The sequence below is a fragment of the Oryx dammah genome, unplaced genomic scaffold (assembly GCF_014754425.2).
Source record: "Oryx dammah isolate SB20612 unplaced genomic scaffold, SCBI_Odam_1.1 HiC_scaffold_2, whole genome shotgun sequence".
Taxonomy (NCBI): Eukaryota; Metazoa; Chordata; class Mammalia; order Artiodactyla; family Bovidae; genus Oryx; species Oryx dammah.
Window position 1 is genome coordinate 164747581 of NW_024070186.1, and position 18675 is coordinate 164766255.

The 18675-nt window shown below is 49.3% G+C and overlaps 1 protein-coding gene across 1 annotated transcript in view; it reads left to right on the plus strand.

Moving 5' to 3' along the window:
• ABAT (4-aminobutyrate aminotransferase) overlaps nucleotides 1-18675 on the plus strand; it is an 85726-nt gene that overhangs the window by 51246 nt on the left and 15805 nt on the right. Inside the window, exons 3-10 of the mRNA XM_040230060.1 lie at nucleotides 953-1050; nucleotides 3306-3335; nucleotides 5575-5692; nucleotides 8663-8712; nucleotides 15927-16007; nucleotides 16608-16700; nucleotides 17184-17246; nucleotides 18218-18281. Of these exons, the coding sequence (XP_040085994.1) occupies nucleotides 953-1050; nucleotides 3306-3335; nucleotides 5575-5692; nucleotides 8663-8712; nucleotides 15927-16007; nucleotides 16608-16700; nucleotides 17184-17246; nucleotides 18218-18281 (597 nt within the window). The remainder of the gene's footprint in view (nucleotides 1-952; nucleotides 1051-3305; nucleotides 3336-5574; nucleotides 5693-8662; nucleotides 8713-15926; nucleotides 16008-16607; nucleotides 16701-17183; nucleotides 17247-18217; nucleotides 18282-18675) is intronic.

The window sequence follows — 18675 nt, forward strand, 5'->3', positions numbered from 1 at the left end:
GGCAGGGAAAGCATCAAAGTCCTAACCACTGGACTGCCAGGGAATTCCCATCTCCTGGATGATTTTTAATTGACACAACTTGGAGCACAACTCGAGGAGATGCCTCTGACCTCTAGTGGCTGGAGGCCAGGGTTGTAGCTAAACATCCTATAGCACCCAGGGCAACCTCCCACAGCAAAGAACCATCCAGCCCACAATGCCAGCAGTTCCAGGGCTGACAAATTTGAGTTTATATATACATATGGAGGAGACACAGGTTTGATCCCTGGGTTGGGAAGATCCCCTGGAAAAGGAAATGGCAACCCGCTCCAGTATTCTTGCCTGGAAAATTCCATGGACAGAGGAGCCTGGCAGGCTACAGTCCATGGTGTTGCAAAAGAGTCAGACATGACTGAGCGTGCACACACAATACATATGGATATAGATTAATTTTTTTTTACAAAATCTGGATAATTTTTATTATGGATACATAATATTCCCAATATTCTGCTGTCTATGAAAATGGTGGGACATGGCACATTCTATTTACTGGCCCTCCTTTGTTGGATGTTTAAGCTGTTTCCTCTCTGTTGTTATTAGAAATAATGCTATGATGAATATTTTTAATCTACATCTTTTTGCACTGGTCGAGTTATTTTCCAGATGAATCCTGAAAACTGAGGTTGCTCAGTCGAAAAGACTAGGAAGTCGGCATCACCTTAGCCTCACGATAGTGGGATGTGAGCATGCCTGCTTGCCTACAGCATCACTGGCACCAGGCTTTCCCACTTCTTGAAATCCTCAGAGTGCTTGTGGTAACCCGTATCTGACCACACTCAGAGTTCTGGGATCGTCAGGCTGGCGTGGGTCTCAGGCCCTGGCACTGCCTCTGTTGGGCACTCCCACTGTTGTAAGGGCAGGATTCTCGTACCCTCTGTGCTCAGGGGTTTCTCACCACCTCTGTTTACTGCAGGTTCCAGACACATCAGTCAGGCTGCAGCCAAAGTCGACGTTGAATTTGACTATGATGGACCTTTGATGAAGACGGAAGTCCCAGGGCCTAGATCTCGGGTGAGTTGAGCACACTTGAGTGGTGTGTTTCAGAAAAGAGCAAAAAGGGCCCATGGGGCAAAAAACACAGCCATGCTGAGGGCCCTGTATCCTTAACTGCTTTCAGAGAGTTCACCATTAGAGATCCAGAACTTTAAAGCAGGCCATCCTTCCATAAGAAGTTAAAGAAGTCTTTTTAGAGGATACGTTCAGTTCAATACAGTTCAGTCGCTCAGTCGTGTCTGACTCCTTGCGACCCCATGAATCACAGCACGCCAGGCCTCCCTGTCCATCACCAACTCCCAGAGTTCACTCAGACTCACATCCATTGAGTCAGTGATGCCATCCAGCCATCTCATCCTCTGTCGTCCCCTTCTCCTGCCCCCAATCCCTCCCAGCATCAGAGTCTTTTCCAGTGAGTCAATTCTTTGCATGAGGTGGCCAAAGTAAGTTATCAATTGCTGTAATAGTGCTGCATAACAAACAGTCCCAAAACTCTCATGTTTTGCCATACATCAGCATGAATCAGCCACAGTGTACATGTGTCTGTCCATCCTGAACCCCCCCTCCCACCACCCTTCCCACCCCATCCCTCTGGGTTGTCCCAGAGCACCGGCTTTGAGTGCCCTGCTTCATGCATTGAACTTGCACTGCTCGTCTATTTTACATATGGTGGTATACACGTTTCAATGCTATTCTCTCAAGTCATCCCACCCTCGCCAAGTTGCTCATGCATCCATGAGCAACCAAGTTGCTCATGCATCCATGGTTAACTGGCAGTTGGGTAGGCAGCTGTGTTGGGCTCATCTGTGTGCCTGAGGGATGACTGGCCACCAGTTGATCTAGTTAGGCTTGTCTTGGGTCGCTGTGGTAATGTGACTCTGCTTCATGGGTCTCTCATATTCCAGCCAGCCAGCCTGGGCTTGTTCTCACGGTGATGGAAAGGAGTACTTGCCCTATGTCTCTTGACCCAGACTCCCCACTGACCCACCATTACTTCCACCTCGTTCTGTTGGCCAAAGCAAGTTACATGGCTTGTTTCTGAGTCCAGTGTCAGGGGCTGGGGCAGAGCAACCCACCAACAGTGAAAGAACCTGACTGTGTGATGTGGCACGGGGCGTGTATGGCAGATGCCTCCCTGAGCTTGGTCTTGAAGGGCCACAAGGAGCAGCTGGCAGGAGTGCATTCTGTTCTGGGTGAGGGGAATGGTGACAAGCCTGCAGGGGCCCAGTGCATGGTGTGTGAGAGACTTTGGGCAGCTCAGAATCCCTGGAATAGATGTTAGAGACACAGACAAATGTGAGGAGAGGTGTTGAGGCTTCTCCCCAAAGAAGCTACAAAATCTGCATACACCACACTTTGCAGGTCTGGTTAGCCTTGATTCTGGGTTGTGAGTCCAATACTGTTTCTAATGTTTGCATCTAAAACATAACAGTGTAAACCTTTGTGATACAAATTTATTTTTTCTCTGCATATTTTGCAGGTTTTATCCATACACAGTGGCTTTGTTTTTTAAAAGTCAAAAGATGTTTCTTTTGACATTGAAACTATTTAATAAACTAGAAGTCTTTGTGCTCATGTAAATGATTGCAGCTATTTTGCATGGTCTTTTGCTAACAAAAGAAGACTTTTTTCATGCATATTTCTATTGATGAGGGGTGAATTTTAATTTAATAATAGTAAAATAGCTGGAATAAATTTCATATTCTTATCATGAATATTATTTTGTGTTTTTACATGGAAATATATGATTTTATGACACTAATTGCTAAAGTTTACTTTCTGTGACTTCTTTTCAGAAATGAAATCCTTGTAATAGTAAAACCCCTAGTTTATAATTCCCAGCTGCTATGTCCAATTGTACAAGTGATTTATGGAATGTTCAGATTATAATTATAAATGGTGCAGATTTCTATTTCCCTAATGGAATGTTAGAGCTTTTTTTCCCCTAAGTAAAAAAAGAACCCATGCTTTTCTGGACAGTAGATAAATATCTTTAGCTCCGTTTTTTTTTGGTTAAATATTTTAGTTTACTTGATTGTTATCTTTGAAGTGTCCGACCCTCCAACCTGTCTGTTGTACTGGTAATTGAACTAGCAAGAATCATTTCCCACCAACTATTTCTCTTAAGGATTTTTAAAAATATGTATAATATTGTTGACTAACTATTAAGTTACTGACATGAAGGGGGGAAAGCCCCAAGACTTGGGAAAAGATGAAAGATTTTAAGCAAGTGTGTGTCCTTGCTATGATGCTTTTTTTCTTCTCTCCTGCAGGAGCTAATGAAACAGTTGAATATAATTCAGGTGAGTGGGGATGAAATAGCCATCCTCTCTTTGCTTCTTGGTTATAACTTAATCTGTGCTGATTCTTTTTATAAAACATGCTTTTGTTCTAAAACGTTCTTTTTCCCTAATTTCATCTGTTATTTCTTCTTTGACTCGTTGGTTTTTTTTTAAATATTTATTTAATTTTTTCTTTGGCTAAGCTGGGTCTTAGTTTCAGTACGCAGGATCTTAGATCTTTGCAGCATGGGGGATCTTTAGTTGTGGCATGTGGGATATAGTTCCCTGACCAGGGATTGAATCTGACCCCCCTGTCTTGGGAACATGGAGTCAGCCACTGGACCACATTGGTGTCCCTCATTGGTTATTTATATAGTGTAATTCCCACATTTTGGTGAACTTCCCAAACTTCTGAGATTTCTATCTCCTTCAACTGGGGTTGGAAAACTTATTTTGAATGGTTTCAATCCTTGGAAATTTATTGACCCTTTTTTATGGCCTGGCATGTGGTCTATTCCAGAAAATGTTCTGTGCGCTTGAGAGGGACATATACCCTGCTCTTGTTGGGTGGGGTGTTCCACACGTGTTTGTGAGATCTGCTGATTTTGAATGTTGTTCACATCTCTTTCCTCGTTAATTCTCTGCCTGGTTGTCCTATCCATTATTGAAAGCCAGGGACTGAAGTGTCTAGTCTTATAGAATTATCGTTTCCCTTCAGTTCTGGCAGGTTTCACTTCATGTATTTGGGGCTGTATATCAGGTTTCCCAAATGGCTTAGCGGTAAAGAATCTGCCTGCAATGTCGGAGACATGGGTTCGATCCCTGGGTCAGGAAGACTCCTGGAGGAGGGCATGGCTACCCACTCCAGTATTTTTGCCTGGAGAATCCCATGGGCGGAGGAGCCTGGCGGGCTGCAGTCCTTGGGGTCGCAAAGAGCCAGATGTGGCTGAGCAACTAAACAACATCAGCTGCTTACATGTTTATGGGCTTCTTTGTGGATGGACCCTTCTGTCATCATAAAATTCCTCTCTTTACCTCTAGGAACGTTTTGTTTGTTTAACCGTTTCATCTGATATTAGCATAAAACATCCAGCTTCCTTATGATTACTATGAGAATCATGTATCTTTTGCTATCTTCTTACTCTCAACCTAATTTGTATTCTAGAATCTAAAATATATCTCATGTAGATGACATATCATTAAATCTTTTAATCCAGTCAGACAGTTTCTGATTTTTTTTTTTGACTTGCTTAATCCATGCACAGCTAATGTTACTATTGATGTAGTTGTATTTACAAGTTTGGTTTTATTTTCTGGTTTTTTAAATGTATAACATTTGTTTATTTGGCTGCACTGGGGCAGTGGCATGTGGGATCTAGTTCCCTGACCAGGGATTGAGCCCATGCCCCTTGCAGGGGGAGCAAGGAGTCAGCCACTGAACCACCAGGGAAGTCCCCGGTTTTATTTTTTGTTGTCTTTCTCTTGTCTTTTTTTGTTCCTCACCTTATTTTCTACTATTTTTTGGTACATAATGTGAAACTCTTCTAGTGTGCCATTTTCATTTCTTACACTATATAATATATATGTTTTATTATCAATATATAATCACTATCATTTTTTAGTTTTCTTAGGCCCTAAGACTTACCATATACATCTTAACTTTCCAGAATTTTCTTCAGATTTATTTTTCAATCTTTTCTGTTGGGATAAATAAAACACATACAGAAAAAAAAATCATCAAATACAAATCCACAGCATCATAAACGATTATAAAGCAAATCACCTATGTATTGATAATTACCTGCAGGGCAAAAAATCCTACACTGTCAACAACCACAGACACCATCCATGTATCTTTAAATGATCAGAACATGGTTTGAACCCAGGTCTTCTGCACTGCAGGGGCTTCCCAGGTGGCGCTAGTGGTAAAGAACCCACCTGCCAATGAGGGAGACATAAGAGATATGGGCTTGATCCCTGGGTCAGGAAGATCTCATGGAGGAGAGCGTGATAACCCACTCCATTATTCTTGCCTGGAGAATCCCATGGACAGAGGAGCCTGGTGGGCTACAGTCCATGGGGGTCACAAAGAGTCGGACACTTCCAACTGAAGTGTCTTAGCACGCGTACTCCTGCATTGCAGGCAGATTCTTTACTGTCTGAGCCATCAGGGAGACGCTTTACTTCAGCAGTTCAAGCTTAGTCCTGAAAGACTGAGGGTCTAGGGAGTTTCAGTGATCCAGTCTCTTCTTTCCCCAAGAATGCAGAGGCTGTGCACTTTTTCTGCAATTATGAAGAGAGTCGAGGCAATTACCTGGTGGATGTGGACGGCAACCGGATGTTGGATCTTTATTCCCAGATCTCCTCTGTCCCTATAGGTAAGAGCTGGAAAATAAATCCTTGGATGGAGCTTCTCTCTCCATGGTTATCTGGACTTCAATCACTCCTTCCAAGAGTGTGTGTGGCCAGACACTTCCCTCAAGGGCAGAGAAAAAGAACAAGTCATTTGTGGAGGGTATATTACAAAAAGAACTTTACATGTCTTTTCTCATAAACTCCTCCCCCAAAACTCGACAAGTATGGGTCTGGGTGAATATGCCTGTTTTGTAGGTAGATAAGCAGAGCTTGGAGAGGAAGCACAGGTAGGATGTGAACCCGTGTCCAACGTCAGCCGTCTTAGGACTCCTGGAAGAAGGTCGTAGGTGGGGATTCAGTGACAGTGGTTAATTAAGGGAGAGCTGGGGGGGGGGGTGGAGGGTTGGTGCGGAGATGGGGAAAGGGGAGGGCGAGAAACAGCAGAGAGCAGAGGGAAGGTGAAGAAGGATGAGGTCTCAGCCAGAGACAAGCCACAGCCTGATTCCACGGCGCAGAGCGGGTGGGGGCTCTGGAATGTGAATTACACCCCAAAGTCCATCCCAGACCGATGCGAAGAGGCTGATCTGTTGGTCCCCCTGGGCCAGTCGGGTCATTGTGCATCAGCTGCCAGAGGGAAGGATGTGTCATCCTTCGGTCAAGGCGGCTTCCATTCATCAGGGGCAATTTGCTGGAGGAGGTGGCTGGAGCCCACTGTCAGTGTTGCGCCCCCCCCCCCCCCCCCCCCCCCGCCGCCAGTACACATGCACGCGGAGCAGCTGGGAGAGGGGTGGCTGGCCCAAGAGAGTGTCTGTCTCAGCAGGCTCGCCTCCTGGCCATCCAGAGCAAGGCTGTCCTCCCGCAGGAGGGAGAGGCAGGGCTGATAGGCACATGCTGTTTGTGGCTCGGCTGGTCCATGTTTCTTGGGCCAGTGGCGTCCTCACGGCATCCGCCGGTCTGTAGGCTGAGTGTCTGCGAAGCCTGTCCCTTCATGCATAATCCTGGAGCATTCACAGCCCCCCACCCCGCTCCAGCCCCCTCCACTCACCCACTTAGGGTCTTTCCGCAGAGATCCACCCCACACCTCCTCTGCTTTTGCCAAGTTGGGTTCCTCAAACCTATTTATTTCCCTTGAAGATGAGATCCAACAACAGACAGAGAGATGACTCATTCTTTCTGGTAAGTTCATCATTCAGAGATGCCTTGGCCTCTGATGGCGACTTGGAGTCTGAGATTTACGAATCTGTCTCTCCACGTCCTACCAGAGTGAAAGGGCTAAAATCTTGCATTATCCTGAAACCATGGGCCCGTCTCTTCCTGGCTAACCCCTACATCCTCCCCACCACCACCCAGGGCTCCTTTAGCTCAAGTCCCCAGCAGCCAGCCTCTGTGGGGCTAGGTGAATCGGGCTGATCAGACTGGCAGCAGTTGTTAAAAGACCAGAAGTTCTAGGGCTTCCCCGGGGGCTCAGTGGTAAAGAATCCACCTGCCAATACAGGAAACACGGGTTCGATCCCTGATCCAGGAAGATCCCACACGCCCTGGAGCAACTAAGCCCGTGTGCCCCTGCTTGTGAACCTGAGCTCTGGAGCCTGTGCCCCGCAATGAGGGAAGCCACCGCAAGGAGAAGCCCACGCATCACAACTGGAGAGTAGTCCCAGCTCTCCGAAACTAGAAAAAAGCCCACACAGCCACAAAAACCCAGAGCAACCCAAAATAAATACATAAATAGAATTATTTTTTATAAAGACCAGAAGTTCTGAAAGTTTTGGCCACCTTTGTTCCTACATCTGTAATTATTGAAATAATTTTTTTTAAACTAATAATCATTGAAAATTTCCTGTCTGACATAGTGTCTTCCAAGGGCTTCCCAGGTGGCCCTAGTGGCAAAGAAGCTGCCTGCCTGTGCAGGAGATGTACGCGACTCGGGTTGGATCCCTGGGTCAAGAATATCCCCAGGAGAGGGGAATGGCAACCCACTCCAGTGTTCGTGCCTGGAGAATCCCATGGACAGAGGAGCCTGGCAGGCTACAGGCCATGGGATTGCAAAGAGTCTGCTGAAGCAACCTAGCCCGCATGCATAACGTCTTCCGTGTTCTCTCATTTAATCCCTACAACCATCCTATAATGTCAGATCTTTTAATATCACCTCAGGGCCATCAATAGGGAGTCAGGTTTCAAGGGGTTTCAGGGTTCCCCGGCCGTTTCCAAGGAAGCTGAAGGTTTGCACCAATGACTCTGCCTCCTAAGCTTACTTCTATAATAGCAGTCTCCAGACAGCTGCCCCTGCCCTGCAGTGTGGGCAGGGGAGGAGGGGAGCCCATGACATCAAAGACTTGGGTGTGCAGGGACTTCCCTGAGGGTCCAGTGGCTAAGACTCTGCGCTTCCACCACAGGGGGCACAGGTTCAGTCCCTGGTCCGGAACTAAGATTCCACCTGCTGCTCAGTGTGGTGAAAAAAAAAAAAAAAAATCCAGGCATAAGATTTCCTGATCAGAGGAGCTAGCTCTGCTTTCATCTTTCTTTCTGAAGCCAGTAAGAAAAGTTGCATCTGTGGTTTAATGTGATTCCCTGACACTGCCTTTATCTACTGAGGCAGAAAAGTCATCAACATCCAGGCAGCATGGTAAGAGTCAGAGCCAAAAGACCTCTGGCCACAGGTCAGTTGGAAAACCCCCCAGAGTGTTCCTGCCTTGGGGAACAATCAATTCCCAATCTTGGTCCTGGCACCCCTGGGCATGGGGTGGGTGGTGGAGAGACTGAGGAAGAGTGTTAATCTCTCTCTCTCTGGTCCTCACACCGCTGCCCCAGTTTACACCCTCTGCATCCGACAGAATGAAGTTACAGGGCTTTTCCCAGGCAGGGCCCCAGGAATGGGCCTTTGTGTGTGAAAAGGGTTGCAGGGTTGGAAGAGAAGGGAGGGGCAGGCGATGGGATGAGGGGCAGGGGACCCCCAGATACAATGCTGGTCTCTAACTCTACCTTCCTCTCCCCAGGTTACAACCATCCTGCGCTCATGAAACTCGTCCAACAGCCTCAAAATATGGTGAGTGCCCAGGGTTGTGTTCATGAAGATTCAGAGGGTGACTGGGGCAGCCTTTGGAAATGGTCCATCCATTCAGTCCTCCTTGAAATATTTGTTGAGTCCATACTGTGTGCTAAGCCCTTGGAACGCCTTGCCAACACGGCGCCCTGCTCCCACAGAGGCACAGTTAACCACACACATAAGCAGAGAATCGCAGCCATATGAAGCGCTCCCGAGCAAGGCAATCAGTGCTGTGTGGCCACAAGACAATGATCATGACACTAATGAGCAATAATTAAGAGCATAGAATGTATAAACACTGTGGCCAGCACAGATCGAATATTGCCAAGTCCCTGAGGCGGCTACTGTTGTTATCCCTGTTTTACAGATGAGAGAGCTGAGCACAGAGAGCTTAAGTATTTGCCCAGAGTCACACAGCCAGAAGAGGTGCTGGAGATAAAGAACCCAAGGGAGCTGGGCTTTTTAAGGATGGACGGGCTGGGGGTTGGGGAAAAGAGTGGTCCCTGTAGGGAGTGGAGGGTGGGAGGGAGAGGTGCGAGGAGCTTCAAGAACAAAAGAGCCAGGCAGGGTCCAAGAGTGATGGGGTGGCAGGCAGGGGCCGGGGACAGCTTCTCATCCTCGGCGTTGCTGCCGCCTGGAGCTGGATTCTGCTCGGTGGCAGGGGCCGAGGACGCTAGCGGTAACACACATGGAGATGTGCACACACACTAACCGCACTGTGTGTGTGTTTAGTCGCTCAGGCGTGTCTGACTCTTTGCGACCCCATGGACTGTAGCCACCAGGCTCCTCTGTCCACGGGATTCTCCAGGCAAGAGTATTGATGTGGGTTGCCATGCCCTCCTCCAGGGGATCTTCCTGACCCAGGGATAGAACTCAAGTCTCCTGCATCGCAGGCAGATTCTTTACCATCTGAACCACCGGGGAAGCGTACTACTGAATGAATTTTCCCCTGTAACCCAGTGTTTCTCAACTTTTTCTTCCTATTATCACTAGCTTAAGGAGCCTTTTTTTTTTTTTTGGCTGCACTATTCTGCATGTGGGATCTTAGTTCCCCAACCAGGAATTGAACCCACAACCCTGTAGTAGAAGCGCAGAGTCTTAATCACTGGAACACCAGGGAAGTCTCTCCAGAGGCTTTTTAGACACTGTTTTCCTAATTGTCCTCCCCAACCATGAAACTTTAATACCACCCTGTTTTAATTTCCTGTTGCTGGCATCACAAACTACCACCAGCCTTAGGGATTTAAGACAACAGCCATTTGGGGTCTCACAGATCTTGTGGGTCTAGAATCCAGTGAGCAAAGCTGAATGCTCTGCCTAGCAGCTCACAAAGCTGAGGTCAGCTCTTAGCTGGAGGCTCCGGGGGAAGATCTGCTTTGGGGCTCATTCAGGTCATTGGCAGAGTTCGTTTCACGTGGTCCCTCCACCATCAAGCCAGCAATGTATGATCCAGCTCTCTTTGTATCCCTTCTCCACTCTGCCCGAGGTCACAAAGGGCTCGTGTGGTTGCAGTTAGCCCACCCAGAAAATCTAGGACTGTCTCCTTTCTGAGCTGAATAGGAAGCTTAATAACATCTGCAAAGCCCCCTCCGCTGTGTAACATATTCACAGTTGTGGGGATGGGATAAGAGTAGGGTATCTTCTTGGAAGTATGGTGCCCACAACACATCTATGATACATGGTGTGTATATACGTATGAAGAAGTGTGAAGCGTTAGTCACTCAGTCGTGTCCAACTCTTTGCGACTCCATGGACTGTAGCCCTGCAGGCTCCTCTGTCCATGGAATTCTCCAGGCAAGAGTACTGGAGTGGGTTGCCATTTCTCTCTCCAGGGGATCTTCCTGACCCCAGGATCGAGCCTGCATCTCCTGCATTGCAGGCAGATTCTTTACCGCTGAGCCACCATGGAAGCCTCCCCTTACTTCTAACAGCACACGGACAGAATCGTACTGCATGTGGCCTTTATCACGTCTGGCTTATTTCACTCAAAATCCATCTGGAGATGTGTCCTTGGTAGCCAAAGGGCATCCATCCTCCCGGCTTTAATCGTTCCATTGTGTGAACGCACTGTAATTAGCATCCTATCTACCTCGGATGCGCATCTGAGTCACCTCCCACAAAGGCCCCTGCTGTGGACCTTCCAGTGTGTCTGTTGGTGACACAGCCATGCGTCCCACGATACAAGGTGTAGATAAAGCCAGTCCATCTCTGCAGCAGTGTGCACACATGGTCAGCCTCAGCAGATCCCCGGACAGTTTCCCCTCTGGCCACTCCCCAACCCACCCCCGACCCCGGGCGCCACGAGTTGTTAGGGCTTCCATTTTCCTCAGAGTGTGACATCATGTCCACACATAAGGGGTGTGATTCCCAAAAAGAAATCAAAGAAAGACAGGAGGACAGAAAGCCTGACCCTGGCAGGAACCAACTCCTATTGTTTTATAATATTTGTATATTTGACTGTCTTGGGTCTCAGCCGCAGCATGTGGATCTTTGTGTGTGTGTCATGCAGGATCTTTGGTTGCAGTGCACGGACTCCCTGGGCTTCCCCCCACCCCCACCCATGGTTCAGTGGGTAAAGAATCTGCCTGCCAATGCAGGAGCCGGGGGTTTGATCCCTGGGTTGGGAAGATCCCCTGGAGGAGGGCATGGCAACCCACTGCAGCATTCTTGCCTGGAGAATCCCGTGGACAGAGGAGCCTAGCGGACTACAGTCCATGGGGTCGCAAAGAGTTGGACACGACTGAGCACACACACACTCTAGTTCAGTGCGCAGGCTCTTCAGCACAGGCTCAGTAGTTGGGGCAAAGCTCCACGTCATGTGGGGTCTTAGTTATCCAGCGAGGAATCGAACCCATGTCCCTGCTCTGCAAGGAGGATTCTTAACCCCTGGACCAGCAGGGAAGTCCCCTCTCCAGCCATAGAGAAGCAGCGGAAGATAACAGGAAAGAACTCAGCTCCTCTTTACCTGTGGGCCGGTGTACCTGCCTGGGAGGGACCTGGGGATGGTTCTCACCTTCGATGGGTTGACAAGTTCAGGGGCTGCTCTGGCAGAAGCCTCTTCCCCCCCAACCCCAAACCCAGGGTGTCTGGCGAGGCCTGTTGGTGTCTCCAAGCGTGTGTTTACATTCAGAGCCCGGCTTTGTTTCGAAACGTTCTGCAGATCCCAGATGCCTCAGCAGTTGGTGCTAAAAAACTCTGTCAACAAACACGCCAGACACATTTGCCGTGTCAGCTGCCTCCGGAGGCAGAGTGGCCCCAACAGCACGTGATTTCCAGGCCCAGGGATTCTGATTTGCGGGGGCCGGGGGGTGGGGAATGCCCTGGGTCCACCTATCCCTGCCAAGAACCTGGACACCACCCCTCATCCTCCCTTTCCCCACCCAGGCAGGGACCAGTCCTAGCTCCCCCTCTTCCAGTTGGAGTTTCCCATCAGCCCCTCTCCATCGTTCCCTCCCATCTCCACGTCCATTCTCACCTCCTCCAAACCATCCTCCAAACTGCTCTGTGCCTGGAACCCTCTCCTGGTACCCACTGCATTCAGGATGCCTCCCAGCTCCTCCTCTTCATTTGCAAAGCCCTTTGTGATCTGGCTCCTGCTTCTTCAGCCTCATTTCTTTCTTTTTTTAAAATTAATTGTGTAGTTCTTGCAGAGGGCTGGGTGTGGGGCAGGGAGACTGGCACAGCCTTAGAGAAGTGACCGTTGACCACCACAAGCTCAGCAGAGTACATCTGAGGCGTCAGACAGGACGACCTTGATTGATGTCTTCCAAACTCTTAGCAAGAGATGCGCTCAGGTGGTGGTCATGGTGTTTTACCTGTCCTGGGCAGGCTATTGCCAAGTCACGGAAGTCCTGAGATGGTGCTTATCAACCCTTTCGTACCCCAACCACATCGTCTATAATTCATGTGCCAGGTCACCTGGATCTAATCGGTTGCAGTTAGAACTTCTTATGTCCCGAGGGCAGCCTCATCACACTGCTCACGGGCTGTACAGTAATCACTGGCCATTGCATGTGCCTGGTCAGTGGAATGAATGATGAATGCTGACTGGCATCCGTGGTACTTTGGCTGGGCTGGCCGTAGGGCAGCTGACCTTGTCAGCTAAGACATCAGTGTGACCGCCAGGCCTTTCCACCTGCATGATTCTGTCCTTCAGGACTAGCTCCTGCCTCATTCGTAGGCTGTGTCCTCTCACTGGCTCCTGACGAGCACCCAGGAAGGCATCCTCATTTTCCCAAATAATGACCAGAGAGGTTAAGTGACTTGCCCCAGGTTGCACAGCCACATAAACCAAAGCCCATTCTCCTCCTTCTGCACTTTACAGCTGCTGAGTCTGGTGGCAAGGATTCTAGAAACCTGTCCTCAATTGATTCTGCTACCCAGAGTCCCAGATACCTTCTGTTCTTAATGAATGTCACGCTTTGCCGAGCAAGAACACCACCCCCACATCTTGCCTGGGCCCAGAGAGGCAGTCAGCCTGGCCATCTCCTCTGCGAGCCGCTTCCCCCACTACCTGTGCTGGAAATTCACCTCCTCCCTGAGCTCATGATGTGTTTGATTTCCTCAGAGGCACACTGACTCTGTGTGTGTGTGCTTAGTTGCTCAATCGTGTCTGATTCTTTGTGACCCTATGGACTGTAGCCCGCCAGGCTCCTCTGTCCATGGGATCCTCCAGGCAAGAACACTGGAGTGGGTTGTCATTTCCTTCTCCAGGGGACACAATGAATGTCCTGAAGCCAAAACAAAAGACCTCTCAGCGGCTCCCACAGGCCACCCAAGGTCTCTGGTCTCTGCCAAGCCTACTTACCAAGAGCATCTATAGTTTCAGGTGGAGGCTGCCTGCAATACCAGCAGAGGCTGGGATCGGAAGTCAGCCAACCTGGGTTTGACTCACGGTTCTGGCTCTTTCTGTCTGTGTGACTTGAGGCAGATTACTTGACCTCTCTGGTCCTCCATTTCCCCGGCTCTACAATGAAAAGGGTTAACTCCCCCCATTGCTTATTAGACCTAGCCAGCTAGTCACGAAGAAGAAAAACCAACAGAGATACGAGGCTACCACAAAGTCTAGCAGGCCACGCCGAATCGCAGTGCCACAGGAGGATGGGTGCTGGGGCCTGCCTGTCCTTGAGTTTCCTCCTGTTTGGATTTGCGCTGAGTTTATTTACACAGCTGAGTCTGAGAGAGAGAATTTCCAGGCTCAGTCAATCCTTCCTTACTTTTTAACTTGACTCTCAGGATCTTAGTTCCTGGACCAGGCATTGAACCTGGGCCCCTTGCACTGAAGGGCTTCCCTGGTGGCTCAGATGGCAGAGAATCTGCCTGCAATGCAGGAGATGTGAGTTCGATCCCTGGGTCAAGAAGGTCCCCTGGAGGAGGGAATGGCAACCCTCTCCAGTATTCTTGCCTGCAGAATTCCATGGACAGAGGAGTCTGGTAGACTATAGGCCATGGGGTTGCAAACAGTCAGACATGACTGAGCAGTTAACACTTTCACTTGCTTGGAAACCGGAGTCTTAACCACTGGACCGTCAGGGAAAATCCCCCAGTCCACTTCTTGATGACATCTTTGCTTATCTGCTGTGCAGACTCCACTCAGACTCTTACTTCCTTCAGGGGGCACTGGCTGCACCTGGAAAGACAGATCAGCTCTGTTCTTATCCCCATTTGCATTTCCATTTGCATCTTTTCCATAAGGGTGGACACATGTTGATACATTTATCAACACCCACAGAAGGAACACCACTCAGTGAACCCTAACATACAACTGTGGCCTTTGCACATGCCATTTTACCAGCAATACGACATTATCATCAGTGAATGCACCTGCGTTTGCTTAACCTAATTTTGGCATTTAGAGTGGTTCTCCTTTTTGTTGAGTGACGCTTCCTCATTTCCAGGGTTTCAGAAGTGAGTGTCTGTGTAGCGTCCGGTGTGCACTGCTGATTTACTTAGAGAGGGACTCCTTCTCTAGACCTACATCTATCAAAAAAAGAGTTTTCTAACACTATTTCTCTTCATCGGCAGCTCTTTCATTAGCCAGCTTCTTCATCAGATTGCTCTCCTACGCCTCACTCTCTTTAAAATTTAGTTACCGAGGCCTCTTCCCCCGTGGTTTTCTTAATTAAAATATAATTCACATGAGGTGAGATCCATCCTTTGCCATATACAATTCTATGGGTTTCAACAAACGCATAAACTGGGAATTCCCTGGTGGTCCAGCATGGTTCCACGGTAGGAGGCATGGGTTTGATCCCTGGTCAAGGAACTAAGATCCTACAAGCCACCTAGTGGGGCCAGAATATAAATACAACTTAAAATGTTTTTTTCAAATTTATTTGAAAATTTTTCAATAATTTTATTTATCATCTATTTATTTTTTGGCTGTGCTGGGTCTTCATTGCTCTGCAGCCTTTTCTCTAGTTGCAGGAAGCAGGGGCAACTCTGTAGCTGCAGTGGACGGGCTTCTCATTGTGGTGGCTTCTTCTGGTGCAGAGCACAGGCTCCGAGGTGTGCTGGGAATCTTTGGAAAAGCAGGCAGGCAGTTTGTCAACGTGAGGCTGCCGTCAAGGCGTCCTTCTTAAATAAAACTTTTTGGTGGTGTTCAGTCGAAATAAAACTTTTTGGTGGTGTTCAGTCGCCAAGTCGTGTCCTACTCTTAGCGACCCCATGGACTAGTATGCCAGGCTTCCCTGTCCTTCCCTACTCCCAGAGTTTGCTCAAATTCATGCCCATTGAGTCAGTGATGCTATCTAACCATCTCATCCTCTGCTGCCCTCTTCTCCTCCCTCCTTCAATCTTTCCCAGCATCAGGGTCTTTTCCAGTGAGTCGGCTCTTTGCATCAGGTGGCCAAAGTACTGAAGCTTCAGCTTCAGCATCAGTCCTTCCAGTGAATATTCAGGGTTGATTTTGTTTAGGATTGACTGGTTTGATTTCTTTGCTGTCCATGGGACTCTTAAGAGTCTTCTCTAGCACCACAGTTCAAAAGTGTCAATCCTTCAGCACCAATTCTTTATTTATAGTGATAGTGCCATAGCCCAGCCAAGAAACTGACACTTTGTTTTCAACTCAGAGCCATCCTAATGGATTTCTCTAAAAGTGTGGGAAAATCTGTCATTCCCAGAAGTGTGAAACACATCCACTCTGAAAAGCATCGCCGGTGGGCGGGACCTGGGTCAGGCAAGAAATCACTGCCGGCATCCTGGCTTTTTTGCAGAGCACATTCATCAACAGACCTGCCCTCGGAATCCTTCCTCCGGAGAACTTTGTGGAGAAGCTCCGGGAGTCCCTGCTCTCGGTGAGTGACTCCATGGGGACAGACTGCAACACGAGGACCCACCTCTGCCCTCCCCACCCTGGCCCTTGGCTCTGATCTCCAGGAAGCCAGAGTAGCTGGAAAGGAAAGGGTTGGCATCCATAGCAGTTAAGGATGGGGTGTTTCTGCATTAGTCTCACTCTTTCTACTATTTCTTTCAGGATGAGTCTTTTTTAATTTTTCCTTGCAAGAAAAGCTGGGATTCTTTGCATGCTGGGGGGTGGGGTGGGGGAAAGGGAACCCAGGGGAACTTAAATTAGCATGGATCCCACAACTGGAGCTTTGCCTGTGTCCTTCAGTCCTCCCTGACTTTGGGTTTCAGTGGCCACAACGATCAGCGTCCTTTGGAATCCTGACTTCCCACCTGTAAAATGTACAGGCAGTGGCGGGCAGGGCCATCAGGAGGGACTTATGGGCTTCATTCACCTTTTTTCCTTTCTGGCCTCCAGCCCCCAGGCCTTTCTGGGCTTCTTGCTCACCTTCCCGGTCTGGCTGCGTCCAGGACTCCATACGTGGTTCCCTGCCCACATGTAGCGGCCCAGCTGGGGCGGGGGGAGCTCACGACTGTTTCCCTCCCCACAGGTGGCTCCCAAAGGGATGTCCCAGCTCATCACAATGGCCTGTGGCTCCTGCTCCAACGAGAACGCCTTCAAGACCATCTTCATGTGGTACAGGGTGAGGCTTGGGGCATGCATACATGCGTGCACACACACACACACACACACACACACAGAGGCTCCTCAGCCCCCAGCCGCACAATCAGCCCTTGTCCAATTATCCACCCCAGTTGGCCAGAATATTGGACATCAGTGACCATGTCCAAAATCCAGGGAGGGCCACTGGCTAGTCAAGCCTTTCGAAATATCCCAGCAGAGAATGGTACACAACCTCCCCAGTGTCCTGCGCTAGTTTACCTGGAATAACATACCATCTCACAGATCTTCACTGTTGCCAGTAGAACAGGGATGAACCTTATCCGTCCATCTGTTTCATTTCGAGCACTGTGAACAATTTCGTGCCTCCGTCCATACATGTAACATTGACATGTGTGAGCAGCTCTTGAGAAAGCACCCCCTCGTGGCCTAGATGTGGGTGCAAAGTGGCAGCTCTCCCTGCCCCAGAGCATCTCTGAAAATCTTTTCTGTTCCATTTTGTCAGAGCAAGGAAAGGGGCCAGTCGAGTTTCTCCAAAGAGGAGCTGGAGACGTGCATGGTCAACCAGGTGAGCCCAGCACCCCCTCTGCCCAGGTCCTGGGGCCTGGGGTGCGTGGGGTCCTGTCCTCCTCAAGTTGGAGGGTGTCTCAGTTTGTACAAAAAAAAAAAAAACCCACAACATCTGTGAAGTGCAATAAAACAAGCTGCATCTCATATCACATTTGGAGATGAACAAAGGAAAATGACCAGAGGGTGTTCTGGAGTTTGTGGGAGAAGGTCCTGGAGTTTTTCCTGGGAGTCTTGGGGTCCCAATGGAGTTGAGCCAGGTCAACCTCCGAGGGACTCAGGGGCCCCCAGGGTGGCCTCTGCAATGTCCCCAGCGGCTCTTCCTGAGTCGCCTGGAGGCAGGTCTTATTTCCTTGCTGAGTGGAGGGTCAGAAGGCAGTGCTGCTGTGCCGTTCGCTTAGGGCCAAGAGAGGCCTGGGCATTCGTGAATTCCTCCTGCTCCCAGGGGCAGCCCTGGAGGGCCAGGGAAAACTGGTGTCCCTCCCCTCCTGCTGGTCCAAAGCCTGGGCGTGTCCTGTGAGGGGCCCAGCTCAGCATCAGGTCATGGGCTGCAGGTACCTGGCCCACCTTGGGCTGTGGGAGTCAGAGCCACCAAAGCAGGGAAGGGAGAGGGGCTGGGAGGAACTTGAAGAGTCCATCGACAGCTGGGGTGGTGATGGCAAGGAGAAAGGGGGTGGTGGGGGCCCTGGGGCAGCACACCCACCCACCTTCAGGCTTGACAGGAAAGATGAGCGCCCGTGATGCAGAACTTGTGAGAAGACAGAGGTTCAGAAATGTATCTCATGAAACCTCTAGATTTAAAAAAGAAAAAAATCCACGGGCTGGATTTTGACCTCTGGTGTCCAGTTTGTAACTTCTACCTGCAAGGGGACCCCTGGGTCCTCTGAGATTTCATGCTCCTCGAGGTTCATGGGAGCAGCCACCTAGGTCCCTAGTTCACAATCCTGACCGATGGTTGTTTCCTGGTTCCAGGCCCCTGGGTGCCCTGACTACAGCATCCTCTCCTTCATGGGTGCTTTCCACGGGAGGACCATGGGTAAGGAGGGCCGTGGGATCCGGAGGTGGCAAGTAGAGTAATAATAACAACAATAGCAATAGCTGCCTCTGATCGGGCATGGCGGCTTCTACTTAGTGTCTCCTTGATTGCACACCATTCCATGAAGACTAGGGGAGGCTCAGCAAGGGAAGGAACATTCAAGGCCATTCAGTGGCAGAGCTAGGATTTAAACCCTTGCCGCTCTGCCTTCAAAGAGTTAGTCTGTGATAAGTCAGAAAGCAACGACACATAGACACACACACAAAGACACAAGCGTGCCCCTTCAGCTTCAGGATGTTCCCAGAACTGGGGTTCTGTGGGCACCGGGTCTTTCCAGGCTGCCCCATATCATTCTCAAAAACAGTCTGGCAGAAACCAACACAATATTGTAAAG